The sequence below is a fragment of the Perna viridis genome, chromosome 1 (assembly GCF_037379345.1).
Source record: "Perna viridis isolate PV_CMFRI_1.1 ecotype Kerala chromosome 1, ASM3737934v1, whole genome shotgun sequence".
Classification (NCBI taxonomy): domain Eukaryota; kingdom Metazoa; phylum Mollusca; class Bivalvia; order Mytilida; family Mytilidae; genus Perna; species Perna viridis.
In genome coordinates this window covers 40,088,133-40,111,444 of record NC_142445.1, presented here as the reverse complement: position 1 = coordinate 40,111,444, position 23,312 = coordinate 40,088,133, and the positions used below count along the sequence as shown (strand labels likewise).

At 33.0% G+C, this 23,312-nt stretch overlaps 1 protein-coding gene across 1 annotated transcript; it reads left to right on the top strand.

Annotated features, from left to right (window-relative positions):
- Positions 1-876: 876 nt before the first annotated feature.
- LOC148628740 (uncharacterized) lies at positions 877-23,131 on the top strand. Its single transcript, XM_088593537.1, has 6 exons — positions 877-976; positions 5,480-5,625; positions 6,830-9,223; positions 12,251-14,332; positions 16,322-16,456; positions 19,712-23,131. Exons 2-6 carry the CDS (start codon positions 5,505-5,507, stop codon positions 19,774-19,776), a joined length of 4,797 nt encoding a protein of 1,598 aa, XP_088449663.1. The 5' UTR covers positions 877-976; positions 5,480-5,504; the 3' UTR covers positions 19,777-23,131.
- Positions 23,132-23,312: the final 181 nt, after the last annotated feature.

The following is a 23,312-nucleotide window of genomic DNA, read 5'->3' as shown; positions in this document are numbered from 1 at the left end:
ATGAGGAACAGGGGTAATTTCTGCGTAGGACTATTTTTGCGTACGTTCCAAATGCTCATTGGTTGAATTGGTGGTCTGTAACCTAGAGCCGTCCAATACGGATTTAGCAGTCCGATACGGGATTTAGTCGTCCAATACGTCATATTGGACAGGTTAAAATCTATATTGACCTAGCGTATTAGATTAGTTAGTCAATAAAGGTATATTTGCGTAAGGTCTTCCATATTGGCAGAGTTATTGGTCCTCGGCTAGAATATTGGACTTCGGCTACGCAATAATAGTATAATACACTTGGCCAATATGGATTTTAACCAGTCCAATATGACGTATTGGACGGCTATATCCCGTATTGGACTGCGAGATCCTGTATTGACGCACTTTGGTATTTTGTATTGTATTGACAATTGTGATCATGTTTAGGCTAATATTCGAACGTTAGTCAATAATTACTAGTTATTACTTCTGGGAGTAAACCTAAAGTACGACACTGATGATATCACTAGTTGTCACCACAGGCCCTTGAGAACACACATAACTCAAATATGGAAACGAAATGATTCAATGATTTTTTTTGTGATTAAAAAATCCTGGCCCCAAGGGCCTGTGTTTGTCACTTGTCTGTGCCGCCCGTTGAACATAACCCGGCACGAAAAAATACCAACATGGCTGCGTGCTGCCTTTGTCAGTTCCGAGTAATTTTTACATTACGAAATGTTTAAATATGCAAATTAAAGATCAAAGAGTGCAACATCTAAAACTCAGGATGCTCATGCAGATATGTGAAATTTAAAAAAGCAACCACCGGCATGTTGCATTTATCATTTTGTATTCCCCGCCCTACAGAAGTGCGACCTTCCCACAGTTCCCTCATAAGCAGAGCATGCGTTGGAAGGCTATTGCAAATGGCGGCATCTGTTTTTGTTCAATGGCGTTGACAATATCAGTTCATTTTATGCCTTTTCTATCACCGATTTAGGTCAGTGTATGGTAGTGTGGCATTGCAATGTAGAGGAAACATTCCAAACTCCCAAAAAATCATTGTCCTGTACCGATTGCATGCATGCATCGTCCACTATTGCCAACTCGTTGACGGTGGGGTCGAATGTTTCAGCAACCCTCGATCTAAAAGGCATTCCCATATTTGACTGTCTTATGTAGTACTTCGCGAAGGTGACAGTCTTAAGGGTTGATGCAACTTTATAAACTTTGATTTTGCTTTTAACATTCTTTACAATAATGATAATCTGCTGAAAATTGTCCATGCATGTCAGCCATCGGCATAGAAGTATGTGTAGGCAAAATTAGGATTTCATTTTGATTTTGGGATAAGAACTTGAAGAAGTAGGTTATGACATCTCCACTCAGTAAATTGCATTTCTTACATTGCTTTGTGGTTTTGAATGTTAGCAATTCATGTCTTAAACACTTTTAAATTTGTTTTTAATCCATATTTTGTTTAGACACAAATTATAAATACTTTTATTTTGAATAAGGCATGCTTAATCCCCCCAAGGACTACATAGACCTTTTCATGTTCCTTGTGTTTCCATAAGATGCAACAATTTCTTGAAATAATTCTATTAGTGAACATTTATGTTTTCTGAAATTTTTTTGTTTTTTCTTAGTGCATGTACATGTGTGCATAAAGCCTGTTAGTAAACAGGAAGGGTCTGTCTTATTATCTAATGTAGGTCCTCAGCTTATTCATTTCAATGCATCAAACTTGTCAGAGCATATTGTAAGGTAGACAAGACTTTGTGGAGATACATGAAGTCTTCATTTTTTGATTTTTATCATGATTCATTTAAGTAGTAAATGTACTTTTATAATATCCTTGTATATAAAGTTGAACATTTTGACATTTCTGTATATTGATAATACAGATGCATTTCCAGTGTGCTCAGCGACTTTGGTTCTCTTACACTCAAGTTGAGTTTTAAATCAGTGTTGATTTGTGAAGCACTGTGTCATTTTAACAAAACATCAATAGGTTCATACTGTTTTCTGTATAATTATTATAATAATTATTTAAAGATTGAAAAATCAAAAGATAAGTTAATTACTTGTTAGAATATGAAATTCGTTCGACTTAGTTGTAAATGGAAAATAATACATTCTAATATGATCTCTTCATATCGTCAAACAGTATATGTCGGTGCAACCCCCACCTTTAGCACCTGCACGCTGTCTCCTTTCTTTCGCTGTTGCCCAGAGACAAAACACTCATATAAAAAAAACGTTCACATGATGATTTAATGGCTGAGAGGTTATCTAATTGAAATCAATTATATGATTATATAAATACACACATTTAACACATATCATGACATATATATACAAATTTAATCCAACTTCCATATGGGGGAGGTTAAACGGAACAGCCGTTATTTTGGCTACGGCTAGGGAAATTTTTGTCACAGAAACTACAGTATTTGTCACATTAAAAAAGAAATAATTCCTTCTGGGGGTAGATTTGTACTCACTTTAACATGGGTTTGGCATTTATATTTATAAGTAAATTACCAAAGAAAGTATGATAAGGTTGAATGAGACATATTTAATAGCACAAGCTACATTATGTACAACATAGAAATTAATAATCCACAATGGTAAATCTTTCTGTTTGTACTGTCTAACTCAATTATACCAAGGTAATTAAATCATTGGTAGGTGTGGTCATTTTGTTAATACCATAAAAAAAGTTCTTTAAAATTAACCACAAGAACTTGACAGTCAAACATCGTTTTCATCCGAATCAGCATTAAACAATATTTTAGAGCTTTTGGGAGTTGATCCATCACCCTTTCAAAAAAGTTAAGCAAATTGGATTGCTTTTCCATGTCGGATAATTGCAGAGATTGTTATAACGTATAAATTTAAGATTGTCTTACCCCCTTCCGATTTTCCTCAAAATTCAATTTAACTCTTGATACTTTCTATATTTAATTAAATGAAAAGATAGCAAATTTTGTTCATTAAAAAAATAGTAGAAATCATTCAGCTTATTTTAATCTTATTGATTTTGCCTACAGTGATAATTATATATTTGACCGATCCGAGATTTGTTAACACGTGCGTTTCACACCCTGACACATCAGCCCCCTGGAAATTACCAATCAAAACATTGTATTACTGTTAGAATAAACACACATGCCAATCATATTGATTTATGATCGATATAGGTGATTAATAAGCAAAAGTAATTGGGAAATACATTTGCCGATTTGCAATGTGTGATACAAATTTGAATACATGGTGCACGTCAAATGAACACATGGCGCAGCACATGCAAAAAGAGGTCATGGAGAACCCTGATGTCTTAATTTTTATCCTAACTAGAGTGCTCTAAAATTAATTGAAGATGTACATCAGAGAAACAGAATAAACATGTACACTGTGTCTGACAATGAATTCCCCATTATGAATTTTATGACTATTACAATGTACAAACAGTTGATGTTGGCTAGGTTGAATCTGGGTGGTAAACACAACTATGTTGGTGTAACTCTGAGTTTCACTCCGATCATTCTTAGTGTTGGAGAACCATTCCACTGTAGTGTAATCTCTACCCATTCAATCAAATAGAACAGATATTGTTTTGTTTGTTTGTTGGGGTTTAACGTCCGAGCAGCAATATTTCAGCTATATTCAGACAAAATATAACAGATAAATCTACATCTGCAATTTAAATGATGATTCAATCAGTCTTCCATACCCTTACTCCTCTTGCGCTGAGCTGGTCTGTGTGAATGTAATGTAAGATATCCAGTTACTTCAAATTGAAAGAAATCCCCTCCCTATCCAATTTTTTCACCTTTCCTAAAAAATTATTTCCTCCCAATTTACTTAATTTCTTTCAAATTGACAGCATTTTTCACTTAAATTGATAAAAAAAAAAATTTTAAACAAGTGAAAAACAAGATAAAATTTGAAGTAATTATAAGCACTAATCATTTGATTAGTGGGGTGGGGCTAAGATTTTTTAAGGAAAAAAATATGCCAAAAATTAGCAATAAATGACTATCTATGTACAGAAAAAAATAATGGCTCAATATTTCCCCTATTATGGTTGTAAACTTTTGTTATAAAAAATTTTTTTTACTGCAGCTGATGCTCAAAAAAATTTTTTTTTGCTTTTTAGAACTTGCATAAAACCATAGGCCAAGCCCTCTCTGCGTTGATGTTAAGTGATTCAGTAAACTCATGTACATAACTTTATTTGACAATATCTTTAAAATTTTGGTCTGGCTAAAAATAGCTTGGTCACAAATGCAATTTTTTGGGTGTCGGACCAAACGTCTGGCAAAAATTTTCAATTTTTGGGAAGACTGCTGGGGCAATGATTGTCATATTAAAAGTGTGTCCTATAAGGGTTATAGGGTCATAATTACATGTACATGCACATGTATAGGTGAGACAATATGTTTAATAAATTTGAAGACAAGTTTGAATACAAAGTGTACAAATGTGAAAGAGATACAGATAAAATACATGTACATGTACCAAATCAGTCAGTAATGAAAGTTTAGTTTTTCGATTACGTCCATTTTACAGTATTGGAATGTATAAAATTGTAAATGTGATGTGTAGATCCTCGTTTAACGTACAGTGGAGGACATAATTTAAAGAAGTTTACAAAAACCATTTAAAGGGTAACCTTATTATAACGTTACTAAATGTCTTGTGACCATATGGTTTAGTGGTAGCTGTAGAATTTTTGCTTTACAAGGGGGAAATCATCTTTCACACAAGATATATGTTGAAGAAAAGTTCAATCTTGCATTCATAGTAATAAGATCACACTGAAAGTCACACAATCAAAATTGGTTATCTTCAGTTGAAGTACATGCCTGCTGATGTTCTAATACTTTAATTTGAATGGCTCTAGTTCTCTTAGAAAATAAAAGTGACCTGTAGATTCATTTTGTCGAAACTCATTTTATTTACCAATTGTAAAATGTGAACAGCGTTGTTGATGATTGCTAGATGTTTTTGGTGATGTCCCAACTAGCAAAGATAGCAAATTCTCAAATTAACGCCTGTAAAAGATTATTTCATTTCGGTCACAGCCAATAATTTTTAATTTCAAGTGTAATTTCGAAGCCTTAATAATTTGCTTTTTCATTTTCCTTTTTTAAAAACTAATTTATAAACGAAAATACTGCTGTGCATCTGTTCTAAAAGTTCAAATAATCATTTCTGAAGTACATTATTTCCTAAGTTTGATGAAGCTATTTTGACCCATTTATGTTTAGCCGCCTACAGATATGGGATTTTTCTAAATCTCAAATAATTGTGTTGTTAATCATTCCACAATGCACATAAGAATGCTACAAGCGTTAGAAACAGACACGATTTTCACACATCTGATTATATCATATGCTTAGTAAAATCATGTCTGTACACGGTAGATTAGTAGATACTTTGATGTATTAGGGATGTATCATTTATATTTAAAAGTATTTGCTTTCCTTTGCAGGTGTTTCCATGCCATCACTGTGAGGATGGGTCCTCAAGAGGACTACATTGAGACTGTATTCACATGTGAAGGCGATATTAATGATCCTAATTTGCAGTCACGTCTAGAAGATTTTCAAAGTCGATTAAGAGAGCTGTTATCAACAGGTTAAGATGGTTTTGTAAAACTATTTGCACTTAAGATGGGTACATGTGCTGTGTATTATACACTGCAAGTTTAAATTGGAGCTTCTTAGCTCCTTGCTTTGTGCCAAAAGTTTTGAAAGAGTTATTGTTCTTTATATCTAGTGATATCTTACTTAATTTTTAACACCACCTGGTGAATAAACAACTTTGATTTGCGATTAACTACAGTTTGGTCAAGTTTTTCTAGAAGAAATTCTTTCTGCGTCAGAGGTTATTTTGCTTTCCAAACTTAACAAATCCTTGAATGATTCCAAGCTTTCTACTTGCCGAATGGAAAGTGGGGCGTAACTATCAACTTACCCACACCAAAATTGCACTTGCCCTTGATGATGGGAAAGTGGAATCCCATTACACTGATGCTATTGCAGAGATATTGCAACATGGTCTTGGGGACCTTAGTCTTGTTATCAGACACATTTTTTTTTTTTGGTTTTAAAACAGAATTCTGATTTTTCAAATCTGGATTTTACAATTAAATTTCTACCATATGTTTATTTCCAAATTCGTTAATTTCTGATTTCTTGTTGGCTACTAAAAATCAAATCTGTTATGCCATTGTGGTTTATTTTCTGATACTAGTATACTAAGATTTTAAGAAGAGTTTTTTCAAATTTCTACGGCATGAAGAATAAGTCTTGATATTTCACATTATCAAGCTGCAGTCACTCCAGTACTTAATCTGACAGCTCCAGAAATGAGCTTTGCTGGAGACAGTAGGAAAATAGCACATCCAGAACTTGACTACACTGGAGTCAATATCAGAACTCACTGTTCTTTCTATAGTCTTTGATAACTTCATGAGATTTTCTCTTTGGCTCAACTTACCTTTAGGAGCTGTAGAATTGAATTTCTTTTCAAACATTGTTTTGTCAACAAATTAATGTAAAAAGTGACATCAAGACATCCTACTGTGCCAAAAGCTTTTCTAAAACCAGGCCCATTGCAGTACCAATTTACAAAATTTATGATAGGGCTAATCTCTAAAGATTAAACAAAAATACAGTACAAGACCATTTTTCTTGTGTGCAAAGGACATTGTGGGAAATTGGTGCTCTAGATTGAACACAACCACTGTCTGGTTTCATTTGTAGTCAAATCTAGATGAAAAGTTTTGTTCATGCCTTTTACTTGATAACTACATGTACTTTTGTTATTCTCTTTTCAGATAAGAGGAAGTTGATTTTGAAGAAAGTTGAACCATGGAATAGTGTAAGAGTGACATTTAATATCCCAAGAGAGGCTGCATTGAGATTAAAACAGCTGGCACAACAGGGAAATGTAACTTTAAGACAGCTAGGAGTGCTAGCAGTTCAGATAGAAGGAGATCAGCTGATTTCACTTACAATTGCAGGGAGAAACAATTCAAGGACACAGCTTGTATTTAGAACTGCAGATGATACTGTGGATGCTCCTAATTTATCTTTAATTGATGCAGGTGGGGGTGGTAATCCTTTTGGATCACCGGGTCCTTCAAATGTGCAATCAACTCGTAAAAATATTGCAGACTACTTGCGACAGGGTGCATCTTTATTTGATAACATTCTGTTACCGGATGGAGAGAATACTCCCAGTGTCACCTCAATTCCTGGAACAAGACCTCCAAATTTACTTGGTCAGCCTAGCAATATTAATGCTGATAAACATTTTTTAAACAATGCATCACATACTGTTGTATCAAGTACAAGTAAAGCACCGGGGAATGACTATGAACATTTTCACCCCAGTGTGGAGCAGAGTTCTCTTGGAGCTGACAAACCTCCACCCCCACCGTATCCAGAAGGAAGTGCTTGGTTTAATGCAAAGGGCATTCGAGGCTTACCTCCTACTACAAGCCCTCTTTTGGTTAATTTATTACAAAATGATCCTTCTTTAGCATTAGCTGGTATGAACAATTTTATAAATGCAAGGATGTTACCACCAAATTCTGAAACAAGTCCACCTCAGAAAAAGAAACGTAAGCCTAGAAAACCAAAGGCCAGCACTGAAGGGGAGGCAACTATTCACAGTGTACCAAACCCAGTCTTACCACCCTACTCAATGCCAACATCAGGGAGCAGCAGCCATGTTCTACCAGTTCCCATGGTAACTCAAGCTCTTGCAGCAAACACACAACCCTCAGTAACATTTTCAAAGTCAGTGCCATCTACTGGAGAAATGTTGTATTCAACATCCTCAGAGGATATGAAAGGACCTGTTCTCGATTTTCATAACAAAATCTTAAATACGGGATCTACATGCAAAGTGAATTCAAATGAACATCAGTTACTATCACAGGAAAGCACTGTAGGCAAGATAATAAATCCATACACTGGTCACTTAGAACCAGTGGAACATTCTGATTCAAATCCTGCCAAAAACTCATTACCATTCGATAGACTTTCTCCCCAAGGATTAAAAAATCCAGGTACAGAACAAGCGCTGCTATCGAAAGAAAAATTTAATCATGTTCTGTCACATACTAAGTTACCAAGTAACACCATTTCAAGTGTGCCAACATCAAGTTTTAACAATATACCTGGGAATTTTTCTCTACAGCATAGTGATTCAAACTCGTTGTATGGATCTCAAACTAAAGGCAGCGAATCATTGTCCGTGACCCAGAGTAGTATTTCCTCATTGCCAACTTCGCAGAATCATGACTTGGTGCAATCTAGTCCCAGAGGAAATTTAAGTCATAAGACAAATGTATTGTTAGATAAGAGGATTCCATATCGGTCACAAACCTCATCAGATACAGTATCAGGTTCAACAAGTAAAGGACTTGTAAGGCATCCAATGATGCAGGATTTGCACAGTATCATTACAGAGTCCATCAGTGGTGGTTCACGCACAAGTATATCTACTGCTGAGTCAATGTTTTCTTCACATAAACATTTATCTAAAAAGGACCATGAAAAAATAATCTGTTCTGAAAATTTGCTCAACCCTACAAAAAATCCAGCCAAAGTTTTAGGCAGCTGCTCTGAACGTGGTCGTGGTATTGACTCTGAGGACCCTAACCACGTACGAACAATACATGACACTCATATGCAAAATGACATTGGTGCTGTTTCTACAGGATGCACTGTTGAAGGGAATTCTAAAGTATACTTTAATGATTCTGGTGTAGGAAGCTCATCAGAAAGGTCTGATGATACACCTTCTGATGCAGGTGATTCAGACTTCAAGTCAGCTAACAATCATGTTGAAGAATTTTCAAAATCAGTGTGTCAAGAAAATTTAATTCCAAAACATAATCCTCAAACTAAACCGGACTCCCATTTTATAACTGTAGGGTATGCAATGTCAAACCAACAACAAAGTGAAAAATGTAATAGTGATACCCCAGCAGTAGATAAAACGTTGAACCACCAATCAATGACAAAACGTAATAATGATTTGTCAAAAGTGAACAATGATTTGACTGACCATCAGGTGGCAATGATGCATTTATTCAATAAGAACAAAAAGAAAAGTCCAAAACATTTCCTACATGAAGATTCATTAAGTAAGGAGCATTTACAGTTATTACAAAAAGTTGAAAGTATGCAGTTTCTGAAAGAGGGTTTTCCACCTTATGGTAGGTATCAAAATTATTGGATGAAGGAATACTTAATACTTAAGTTTTTAACCCTACAATGAAACATAAGGAAAATAGCTTGATTCAGAAAATTTTCATTTTAATCTGTTAAGCCATGTTGGAGATATTGCCCTTTTTCAATGTTTTTTTTGCTATTTTTAATGTTATTTCTTAAAAAAAAACCACTACTTGAACAATTGGAACCAAACTTAGTATGAATGTTCCTAGGGATATCCTGCATAGAACAGATGTGGAGATTTTTTATTCGTTGAAAAACATGGCTGCTGTTACTAAAAATAGAACATAGGGGTCAGACAGTAGGTTTTCTCATATATAATATCAAATCATTAGGTTAAGCTAAATTCTGACCGTGAAAGTGTTCAGCATGATGAGATCTATCTGCGGTGAAATTTTTTTTTTAGTTTGTTAAACCACGTTGGCGTTATTGCTCTTTTTCAACATTCTTTTGCTATTTTGAATGTTATTTTTTTCAAAACTCTTCTCTGACACTACTTGACCAATTTGAACCAAACTTGGTATGAATGTTCCTTGTGGTATCCTACATAGAACAGAAGTGGGGATTTTTTATCCGTAGAAAAACATGGCCACTACTACTACAAATTGAACAAAGGGGTCAGACAGTAGTTTTTCGCATATATCTTCAAAACCGTTAAGTTTAGCATACTTATTTCTTTTGTTGAAATGACCCATATTATAAGGCTTTCAAAAGTCTCAGGGATCGAAGTTGTTGGGCAACTCCTTATAAGAGTTGTAGCCCTTGAAAGATGAAATTTTTTTTTTTTTTTTTTTTTTTTTTTTTTTACAGTTTTCAGCCAATGTCTTGAAAACTGTAATAGACAGAAAGAAACTTTCAATCGCTGAAATTGTCCGTATGAAAGTCCTACCAAAGTCTTTCTAGACTAATCTTTCAGATTGAGGATATGGGCTTGTCTAAAATTTAGACAGCAAAGCCAGTTAAGTATTTAAGATTCTCATCCTTTTATGACTAATCATCATTGACCTTTATCCTTTAGGATCAAATACATTATATATATGTCATCAGTTCATTAGGAACTTCCCTACTATTTATGAACACCACACAAAATATAGTTCAAATGGAATTTCTTTTATATCATTCTTATTTCAGTACCTGTTGTAAAATAAAGAAGTAAATCACAGAAACTCTATTTTATTATTGTTTTACCATGGGCTGGTCATTTATGTTGAATTGTTTTACTGCGTGCAATCATGTGGGATTTAATAATGATATAAATGGCCAGCCCATGGTAAAACAATGATAAATGGAGTTTCCTGGATTTATTTCAATTCTAATAGGGACTAGTTTCTTCATATTTTTGAATAGTTGCTTCCTATGTTTTGCATGAAATGTTGGTCATGTGTTTATCACTTTTTTGCCACAGCTGTAATCTTGAGAGCTTGGAAGCATATTATATTAGAATCAGTAAATTTGTTCCAGGCAATTATTCAGCTTAATAATATTCTATCATTGCTGCAAATAAAGAAAATATCTAGTTTGTTTGTTTGTTTGGGTTTAACGTCCGAGCAGCAATATGAAATCTAGTCATCTAAAATAAATCAATTGAAGATTTGAGGGACTGTCACTCTTTTTTGGCCTACAAAGATGTTTAGTCATAAATATGCATTTAAGAAATTTAGCATTTGCGGGATGTGTCAAAAACATGAAATGTGTTAAACATGTACCATTTACACACTTATTAGTCAAAATCTTCCTTTCATCAAATCAATATTTTATGATTGATAAACAGTAAAGAAGCGTGTAATTTTAATGAAGTGAAATGGGGGATTTTAATTGATAAAAAGTGCCTACATATATTTTTGGAAAACTCATGTACATCAAAGAAATTGAGTTTTTTTGTGAAGTAAAATTACAGTATATATGTAGGAACAGATACCCTGTGAAAAATTTTTGGAATATAATGGCAAATTGACTTTTGGGCAGGTTTTAAAATTTGTCAAAAGGGTGAAATGTAAAAAAAAATGTAAATGTGTGTGAAGTTGGGTACTGTTTTTGTTGGAATCCTTGAAATTTGTTCATGCTATAATTTTATAAGGATCAGAATCCTCCAGTTCTAACATCACTTTGATTCATTTGACTGGTCAAATCAAAGAGACTACAAGAGTTCTATTTTTGCTGAAATTAAACAGTTTCATTTGGGACCTTTTCAACTTGATTTGGACTAATAAAAAAATGAGTTCGAAAAGCAAAAATCTTAATATTTTGGTTTCATTTCTTTCCATGTGTATTAATTTCATGGTTAGAGGAAGAAAGATATTGTACATATCCTTGAAAAGTGTTTTATGGTACATGTTTATATAAACTTTGTATTTTGGATCTTAAAATATAATTAATGTCCACTTCCAAATTTTCAAAAATTTTATTGTTATAAAAAAATTCAGGAATGTATTAAACTTGAATATAGTGTCCATACTTGCTCCAACTGTTCAAGGTTCAACATCTGCAGTTGTATTACATTGCACTGTGTTGAGTATTTTATTCTTGGCATACAATAATAGGTTGACAGAGGTGGAGAAGTTGCAAAAGGAAAGACAACAACAGAAAAATAACATGAAAAGGGACACTGATACACAAGAAAAAAAATGTCATGAAACTTCTCTTTCATGCATTTACAAAAATGTATTTTTGAATTTTGTTTAAAAATAGCCTTAGGGAAGACTAATCACTTGTATTGGTAAATTGCTGCCTCTATTATGATACTGCTGAATACTGAATTTGTCATAGCAGTTAATGAATGTTGAACTTCCACATTGGAGAGCATGGCATTTCTAGTAAAAATTGATGAAGGAAATGCAGAAAATTCATATTTTTTTGTTTTTGTTTTTTTTTTTACACTGTGTAAAAAATTAAGGTGATTTGGGTTACTGAAACACAGAATTTTTTTTAAGCCTAATTAGAAAAAAAACGCTTGATTTATTTGTTTCTGGTAGCTGTATGAACATTTTACATATAAATGTTTTCTATTTCAGCACAAGACAAACCAAATCAGCACATTTCTACTTCAAGATTAATGGTGCCTAGGTCTGAACATCAGCATTCAAGTAGCGTGTTTTCCAATGCTAGAACTCCTTCTCCAAGATTAGTAAATCATGATGGTAAAGAAATCAGTGATATCACTCTGTGCAATAAGGCTAAACATTCACCTGGAAATACACCAGTTTCAGAGGTGGAAGCTTTGCATAATGATATCTTAAACTCATATTATAATCAAACGAACAAGAAACAAGATAGAAAAACAAAATCACCAATCAGTGGAAATTTGACAGATTTTATCTCTATGGAAAACATTCTGTCTGTGAATAGCTCTTTAGGGAAGCATTCTGATAGTGCAAGTGCTCAGGGTATTTTGAAAAACGATATTTTAAATAATATTAAAAGACAGGAAAATGCACTAAGTGTTGGTGATATTGAGGGTGCAAAACTATCTAAATCCGGTTCATTTAAAAGACGATCTCCAGCCTCTGCAAATATGAATCAATTACCACAGCAATTTTATGATCCTAAAAAATTGACTGAATCAGTTCAAAAACTAGTGAAACCTCTCCTTCCAACAGAATCTGCTTCTCTACCTCATTCTCAAAGACGTTCTCCAAGTACGGTTGGTTCTAAGTCTTCTACGTCACCTCAGCCACAAAAGATTGATGCTGTGAAAGAAACGGTAGACTCTGAAAATGTGATAAATGGTCCTCATGACTTGGAATCCAACTTGAGTTGTGAAAATGTTTCTAAAACTAGTGAGGTGTCATCTAGACTTTCAAAAGATCTCTCAGAAGTAGGTAATGAAGTGAAAAATTTAAACTCTTCAAATTTTAATCATGTTTTAATTGACAAAGTAAAAAGTAATGATTTGGATAGTAGTAGAAAAAGTGTAACTAAAAGTGCTGTTAGTAAACCAGAATCTAGAAATCATTCCTCTAGTGCTCAGGAAAGTGCTTCTTCTCTCAGTGCTACATCAGACACTTCTCAACAGTCAGAAAAATCTGAGGCAAAAAATATTTTGAAATACTCTGAACAGAAAGAAACAATTATAAACAAAGAGAAGATTGAAAATCATAAACAAAATTCAAATGGAAGTAAAGTGTCGAGTGTGGTCACAGTATCATATGTAGATACAGTTTCTACTCCAAATAGTGATACAATAAAAGTGCCAATAAATAAATCTGATGTACAAGTAGTAAATTCTGAACTTGACAAGAATTCTGAGAAAACTTTAAAATACAAAAGCCTTAGTAAAAGACAGGATGGTTTGTGCAATACAGGAGTTGATGATTCAGTGTTAAAAGTAAACTGTGATTCTGAGAAAACTTCTCCAAAATCTAGTCAGAAATCTCCTAGTTTATCACCAGTGAAAAAAAATAAATCTGAGGAAAATCGACCTATTAAACTCCACCTTTCGCATGGTGTTATTACCAATCCACAACCAAATTTAACAAATGAAACAATTACTGTGATAACAAGAACAGATAGAAAGACAGAAAACTCTGCAGGTGAACCAACCGTACCTCCTTTAGTACTTAAAGTGTCACGAAAACCTGCAGTGGTTGAATCACCAGCAGAACAAAAGCAGGAGGAATCTCAAGCATTGACTATGTCACTCAGAGCAAGAAAAGCTTCTGATGCCTCTGAAACTGCGCATAATTTAAGACCACCAAAACCAGTAAGGCAAAAATCTGTTGATCAAGAAGTTGAACAACAATACAAATTAGAAGATTCTACAAAGGCTTGTCGACAGTCGAGGAGGAGGAAAGTAGCAGCAACTGAAAATGATACAAACCCGGAGCCTGAAAAGAAGGCACATTTAGAAAACTGTGTACAAGATGTTGACCAGAAAGCTGGCAAAACAGATGAAGTTCAGGCTGATGGTGATCCTGATTCTGTGAAAACTGGACTTAGAGCTAGAACTCAGAATAAACCTGATGAAAAAGTAAAAGTTAGCCCTAAAGAACAGAAACAAACTAAGAGTACTGATGAAGAAACAAATGTAAAAAGAAATAACCAAAACAAAAAAAGTAGACCATCACCTACTGCAACAGATAAAGTGCAAGCTAAAGGTATGGTTATCAGAAAGGTGTTTTAAATGTACTTGGATATCATTACTCATTTTGTTATCGTTAATGAGCTATGCATGAGTCTGAAATTACCTAATGAGTATATTTTAATGTGAAGGTCATGATATTCTGCCATTGCATGTATGTCATAATTAGTATGATTAAGATGAGAAGGTAATTTTTCAGTTATTTTCCAACCCTTATTTTGGGTCCAAAATTCGACCCTATTTTGAAAGAGAAATATGTTCCAAATTTTCAATGTTTCAGTTTTGAAATTCCCAATTATGATGTGAAACATGTCTCATGATTTCAAGATTTGTGCATGATAAGAATGGAGATCTGTGAGATTTACAAAATCCTCTCCCTACTCTACTGTCATCCAGGGGTCACCTCTTCGACTTAAATAGAAACACAATGGTTTAATTAGAACTTTAGTTCAAATCCTTGTGCTCATGTATATAAATTTCCCAAAGCCACATTTTTCAAGCATTTTTCTTCATTGCATGGACTCAAGCTCCCTTCCCCAAAACAGAAGGAAAATCACTGCTTTTATATGCCATCAATTATTGTGAAACTTCAGTGAATGTTGAGTTCCCTTCCAAGTTACAGAATCATTTTATTTAAGAATGGCTCAATGTTCAACAACAAAAACTACTCATAGGCAACAGCTACCTCCTAAATAAAATTTTAAAATGTGAAAGACAATACTACATGTATCGTACATCTTATTATCTCATCTTGTAATGCACAAATAACTGTGATCAATCTACACTGTGTCCTAGCTAGGGCAAAATGGAAGGGCGCAGCGCCCTTCTGCCTCTATTTAGAACCCCTTTACTGCCCATTTACAATTGTCTGAATGGCCCTTTAAGATTTCCACTCTTGTTAATAAATTACCCCAAGCCAATTAAGAAGTGTCACCTTCATTAACTACATCCTGCCGTAATTAACCCTCAGGTAAACCTCAGGTAAATATGGGTAAATGGGTTAATCAGCTGACCAGGGTTATCGGATAATGATTGACAAGTGGAAAATGAATCCCAATTGGATCAATAACAATTTTATGGACAGCCAATCATTGGTTAATAATTAATTTCTACTGCTCAATTAATTTTACAAATATTTTCACAGGTCTAAATTTTGTAGAACTACCTGTGTAAACTATTGCATGTTGCTTGTATTTGTTTATTCAAAATGCTAGTTACCTCCCTTATACTTTCAATATTTTAAAAAATTTCTATATCTTCAACAGTAAAGGACATTTTCCATAAGTTGTTATTGCAATAGTTATAGGAAATAATATTCCTTCTACTTACATAAGATTTTGATATTTGGAGCAATATTGAATATTTGTAACATTTAATGCAAAATTTCACCTCATAGTATGTCATAAATGTAAAGAATCACTTGCCCTTATCACCATCATAGGGTAACATGCTGCCGCAGTGCATCTTGTCCACATAACAATTTGTCTTAATAGAAACTGAATTCTTCACTTTTTTCATAGGGGATCATATGGCTTCAGATATACATGTTCAGCTTACTCACCTCTATATTATGTGTTAATTTCTGAAACCACTTGGTCATCTGGGAAAGGTCTTTCAATACAATAAGGGTGTCATGCATATATTCATCAAGCAGTCAAATTTACTCAGTTTACAAATAATGATGCGACCTTCATTTTCAAAAGTTGGGAGGTAAGCAATAAAAATACAAATTACTGACTTAACACTAACGTACAAAATCAATGTCCCTTTTTTGTTGCAAAAACATGCTATGCGTTGAAGTGCCCTCTTCCCTGCACCCCTCTATTTTCAAATCCTAGCTAGAACACTGCTACATGTACATGCATAAAAACAAAACATTATTGAACAGGTTCCTGAATCAGACCTACTTTTAAGTGTTACCAAGTTACATGATGTACATGTATATTGTTCAATTAAGGATTCCTTTTGTTAGACAGAAAAATCATATTTTGTCTACTATTTATAGAAATTAGAGAGAAGTCTCCAGGACGATTAAGTAGGACCAGAAGTGGTCAGATATCTCCAAATGCTGAAGATGACAGCAGTAAGCGGTCAACTAGATCAGCTAAACCTAAGACTCAGAATGTTGATACACAAAATGGTAAATAAAAGGAAGTGGAATATAAATCTTGGTCTAAGAAGACATGGATTTTTAGCTCACTTGGCATCTGTCGTCGTCATTAACAATTTTTCAAAACTCTTCTCCTGTGACACTACTTGACCTATTGGAACCAAACTTGGTATGAATGTTCCTTGTTGTATCCTGCATAGAACTGATGTAGGGTTTTTTGATCCGTTGAAACACATGGCCACTTTTAATAAAGATAGGACATAGGGGTCAGACATTAGTTTTTCACCTATATCTCCAAAACCTTTAGGTTTCATTTTGATCTGTTGAGCCATGTTGGAGTTAATGCCCTTTTTATGATGTTTTTTTTTTTCTTTTTTTTTTTTTTGTTATTTCTTTCAAAAATCCTCTCCTCTGACACTACTTGACCAATTGGGATCAACCTTGATATGAATGTTCCTAGGGGTATCCTGCATAGAACTGATGTGGGGATTTTTTATCTGTCAAAAAAAATGGCTGCCATTACTAACAAGTACTATCTTTAAAAAAAAAAAAGATAGCCGACACAGTCAAATTTGTTCTTTTTACTTATAATTTTCTACATTTCATTCAGAAAATAACACATGGTTTGCAATTTCAATTTTCGATACAGTTTTTTCAAACGCCCTTAAGTTATCAGTATTTGGCCGATCAGGAAACAGAATTGCGATCAGGTGACTTGCATTTCCATGGAAGAGCGTCTTTAAGGTCAAAGGGTAAAAAGTGAAACTATACGGACTGTGGAAAAAAAATAGAAAAAAAAGTGGTTTTCACATGTATCTCCAAAACTTAAAATTTTTTCAATTGCTGAAATGATTATTATCATAAGGCCCCCAAAAGTCTCCAAGGGATCCAAGTTGTCTGATGACTTTATGTAAAAATTATTGCCCTAAAAAGGTGAAAAATGATGTTTTTTCTACCCTTTTCAGCCAATATTTTGAAAATTATGATAGGTAGAAAAAAACTTTTAGTTGCTGAAATGATCCTTATGATAAGGCCTACAAAAGTTTGTGGGGATCAAAGTTTTATGATGAATCTCTGTTAGAGTTATTACTCTTGAAAGGCAAAAAATTATGTTTTTAACAGTTTTCAACCAATATCTTGAAAACTATAATAGATAGAATGAAACTTTCAATTGATGAAATGATCCTTATGGTAAGTCCTACCAAAGTCTGTGAGTAAAAACTGTCAGACGGCTTCTTATAAGAGTTATTGCCCTTGAAAGGAAAAATTTAACCTGGTGAGTGATTTAGGTTCTTGGGAGCCTCTTATTTTTATTCACCTAAGACTTGGGGACAGAACAATATTTTCAGTAGTGTTAGATGCTGGGCATCTGTCAACCTTTTCTCTGAAAATATGGAAAAATTGGTATTTTGGTATTTTACCTTATATATTTGTCGATCAGTTGGATTTTTGGGACTAAATATTTAACTGCTGGGAAGGGTTCTGACTTGTAGATGAGACATAGCTTGTGAACTAAAATTTTCAGCTTGATAATTGACATGCGAGTTACACCAACATTTAACAGCCAGACCAGCGCCATTAACCCCAATGTTTAAATTGTTTTGACTGGTTTTAGGAAGACTCTTCATCTTCTACCTTTTACAGCTAAAATATGATGCAGTAAAAAAATATTTACTGTTTAGTTCATATTTTGCCACAATACTGGAATTTAATTATTTTATTTGTATTTCCCACTTGTCCATTTTGTGTATTGAGTTTTACCTATGTACACTCATATAGCTAAAGCCGCAAAGATGTAATTGAAACTTTACCCAATAACGTATAATTTGTGACAAAAGAAATCAATATTTTAGCTGGTAATGGCAATTCTTTTAATGAATTTCTTTTTCTTTTGAGGCTGGTTGAGCAGTATGAATGCTCAATGCTGCTGAATAATCAAAAGTTGAATTAAGATTTAGAAATGCGTATGCTATAGCTAAACATGACAGTTTTTTTAAAGATTATTTGTGGCTTTGTAAGCTCAATAAAGCCAAGGGGTTGATACAGGTTCTACATACCAAAATGACAAATCTGCTAAAGAATTTGTAAAGCAAATTTCTTCTCCTGTATAATTGATGGGGCAATGGACATTTCAGGAGAGGAACTAGAATCTATTTATTTATATTGGTTCAAAAAAGGAAAATAAGTTCAAAGGTTTTTAAAGTTTTGTATCTCCAGAATCTACTTTTATTGAAGATATACTGTACATAGTGCTGTTACACAAGCTTTAAATGATTTTAGAATACAAATGTAGATAATAAAAAAGTTTGTCATTGTGACTACTGATGGTGCATCTTGTATGACTGGAGACAAGAACAATTTCTGTGATTTGTTAAAAAGATAGAATCCTGGCATAATAAATACTGTCTAGCACATAGAATAGAGCTATCAGTGATGGATTCCATAAGTTCTATCAATAACTAATTGACAAGGCAATGACTCTCCTTATCAGACTTTACTATTTTTACAAAAAGTGTAGCAAACAAAAAACTTTTGATGAAATCATTTACAATTCATAAAACTAGTATTTTAATTTTTTTAATTGATCACTGAATAATTGTTGGTTAATGAAATTCTTGGTAGAGCTATCGTGTTCAATTTTGTCACAGACCCAAGTCTATAAATTTCCGATTTTAGTTTCCCACACTGGATGCTTTGCTTATTCGTATATTAATTTTGGAAAGTGGTAGAGGTACAGAAATTCGATTTTAAGTATACATGTTTATAATACAGTCAGTCATTCAGTCTGCAGGCTGATTTCATTTTGTTCAAAATATTTACATACTTACATTTGTAGCTTAAAGAAAAAGTAGCATACATTGTATATTTCAATGAAAGACTGATAATAAATATATAAAAAATGCTTGCTTATTGGGTGAATATATGTTTCACTTCTCCCAGACCACTCCCCACTTCTTCCTGGTGTCTCTAAAAGAGAAGTTACTTCTCCTTGTTTTTCTAAAGTCGCTTGAGCCCTGACAAATCTTGGTACATGTACAATAAGACATTAAGTAATATGGTATACAAACAAAATGAATAATATTAAATTTATGAACAAGGATATTAATACAGGTTGTACTTACAGCATTATTTTATTTAGTTGAAATAATTTTTTTACTTCAGGGTTCAGGGGATGGAATTTATTAGGTGTGAATTTGCATGTTTGTGGGTACTAATTTGTAAATTTATGAAATTCTAGAAAATAAATACCACAAAGTAAATATAATTACAGAATTTTTTTTACAGATGCAACCGATACTCTACCTCCTGCTAGCAAGAGACGTCGCACCACATCTCGTGACCACAGATAAAGCTGTCTCATCTCTGTACAGTTTTGTAAATATTCATCATAAATAGCCAGTGTTTATTGTTGACAAGAAATGGCATATAATGTACATGATGTAATATAGTGTATAATTTAATTATAAAACGATAGTGCTTTTGATATCCATTGTAAATAGGTCATGTGATATTTTCACTTACTCCTCCCTGTCTACAGAGGGGGTCATACTTTTTAGTATAACATTGTTTTGTATTGTGATAAATTTTGTTGTCATGATAGAGTTTATTATACAATTTGTTTATAATGTCTGATGGAATTTATTTTCCCTTTTTTTTTTTTTTTTTTTGGCCCTGAGCTGTTGATGTGTATATCTCATTTTTTCCACATACTTGTTATCTTCTGAAATTCTTAATACATGTGAACATGATGTATCAAATTCTTCAAGTGGCATTTATGTGTAATTTATTGGTTTCATTAGGGATTAAATGTATCCAGTGGTACTATATAACAAATAATTGGTTGTCAGTAAGGCTTTTAATATCACTATTATCCCGAATTAGGAATTACAAGCCAGTTGTAAACTAGACTTATAAATCTACATTTTTGTATGATAGGTTTTATTTCTCTAAAGAAGTTGCTGTTGATGGTTCAGTGATATTACCAGTGATATAGTGGCCAGTATGAATTGATGAATTTCAATGTAGTATTGTAGGTAATACCTTTATAAAGTAATTATCAAAGGCATTAGACATAGATCATAATTTTTTATTAAGGTACATTGTTAATTGCTGTTGGATCCAGTCCTGAACCATGTTTTTCATTATTGTTTTATTTACATGCTCAATCAAGCCAAAGTTCAGGGCAATTCCAGGGAAAAAAGTGTCTCTGGGGCAGAACATGTTTCATTTATTAATGTATTGGTGGGAATACAGTTTTAATTTTTCTCATCTGACAAATGTATTTCATCTCAATTTAATTTGTTGGTGGTGCCCCTAAATATTATGAGAATTATGCCTTCAGGACACAATTACGGAATAGCCATCGGTACACTTCTATCATCAGTCACTTTTTAGGGTTATTTTTACAAATCCCTGAAACTGCTGAATTGGTGGAAACCAGTTGTGTCAAATTGTGTTGATCATTTGTATCAACATTGCCATCACTGCTATTCAGTATTACCTATTTTGACTGATATAGGGTCATCCCATAATAAAAAGAGATACAAAAAATAATTGGTGACCCTCTTCCTTTTGTTTGATGAGGTTTACGGTCAAATCAAATCTCATCAGCACCAGACCAGCAGAGACCTGACTTTCCAGTCTTTTTTTTTTTTTTTTCTTTTTTTTCCCCAGTATTTCAAGTTTACAAGACCCTTGGTATAGCTCTGTTCAGTTACTTTTACTTAACAACAAGTAGTATCACTTCATATTTCAAAGAAAGTTTTTACTGCTTTCATAATGACTGTGGTATTGTACTTTACTGTGTGTAATATTTTTTGCTATCTTACCACCAAGAATTATCAAAGGTATGTGGATAAAATGAGATATTTTTTTCTTTATAGTGTGAGAATGCAGAGCATTGCTTTTTAAAGATTTATTTTATAAAAGCTTGTGTTTGTTGACATATTCTTGTTTTTTTTCTCTAGTCCTCATATTACTTATCTTTACAATCCTCTTGCAAATTGAGTGAGAAGTTTGTTGTCATAACGAAAACAGAGGCATATATATATATATATATTATGTGTGTAGATAAAATTGTATATATTGTAGTAAAGAAAACTAAAACGTGTAGAGCCTGTTTGTTATCTTCATCATACAACTCCCATGCTGGGTCATGAAGACTTGTTGAATCCATTTATAAATTATTGTATCATTTTCAGAGCATATATAGTGTGTAAGAGTTTCTTTGTTAATATTCCTTTTCTCTACCTAATGTTGAGAAATACAGTCTTTGCTTTCGATAAAAAATGGTTTAGAAAACTGCCATGAACTACTTGAGTGGTACCTGTCTGTTCAGATGTTACACTGAAAAAAATGCATACATTTCTGTTAGTTATGTATTGAAATTAAAGTGGATTTTATGTTTTTGATAAATGATCTATCATTTATTTCTTTTCTGGAATCTTAAAGCATTATTTTGCACACGTCATACAGTAGTATATTTCGGAGAAAAATTGGGTGCACTTCTATACTGTGTGATTTTCTAAGATTAAAAATTCTGAAACTTTTATTTAATCTTTTTGCCATGTCTAAACATATAACAGTTAATATTTACGGTATATGGCTTGTTAACTGTAGAAGAAAATGCTTACTGTAGTATTTCACTGCTGTACCCATGATTTTTTTTTTTGCTTTGATATTAGTTTGTGAATCTTGATAAAATTTGGCAAAAAAGTTCCTTTATACCACAAATTGACTTTTGATATTGATTTTTAGGGTTATGGCCTGACTTGTTATGTTTTGACCTCTGCTGTCATATCAAGCTGACCCTGAATTTATTTTGTTTTTGCATTTTGTGTGTTTTCCCTTAAAAAAAAAATCTTTGAATTGAGCTTGTGAAATATTTTATTACACATGTGGATTTTCAATTTGATTGTCTATGAAATTCTTTAAGAGTTTATTTTAGATTATGGAAGTAATAACCAAATTGTGTTTACTGAAAATATTATTTAAACTTGAGCTAGCATCAAGAAAGTTTCATGAATAAGAGACTTCAAATTATAATATGAAAACTGTTTAACTCCTTGAATAGAAGTCCAACATTGCACTGGTCAGCTTGATAATATGGCATTAAGTATTCCAATTAAAAGACAAAACAAAAGATTGTTTCAGAAACTTGCTTTCACTTATCATTTGGGGTATATTGACCTGAAATATTTTAAATCAAGAATATGGATACATGGTTTGACTGTCCTTAAAATATTGTCAATGAGAGTAGTGTGTTAAGATATATTAAAAAATGCTTTGAATTTTAGGAATATTGAAAGCGATCACCTCATTTTAGAAGTTTACAACTACAAAAAAATCAGTTTTCATAGTTTTTAAATTCATGAAGCCTTATTTGAATATTATTAACTTTCTTTCTAAATGTCACATTTGTCTTGTCCTAAATGTTTTTTCAGAATTCTATTGGTCATGGTTTTGTTTTGCAAGTTGCTGAACAAAATGAAATTGAACTGATAATGCACATATTTAGACAGAACTGGGATTTCATTGGGACACTGTTTGTATTATTAAGTTTGATGTATATGTCTATTTATTCAATCTTTTGTATTAAAACATCATGAAAGTTTTAACTACAATTTAATCTTCCGTTCATTTATTAATTCATAATTAGTTCCAACATAAATGATGGAATAATTGCATAATACATATGTAGCTGCTTTCTTATCTTCATCTTTTAAAAGCAAATGTTATTTTACCCAAACTTCAAAGAAGGGGTATAGTGTTCTTTCCCTCTATGTCTGTGTGGTTTTTTGCACTTTTTGTCCCCCACTTCTACACAGAAGCCAGAGGACACAAAGAAATACTGGTGTCCATCTGTCCATTCTGTCATTCTTGTCAT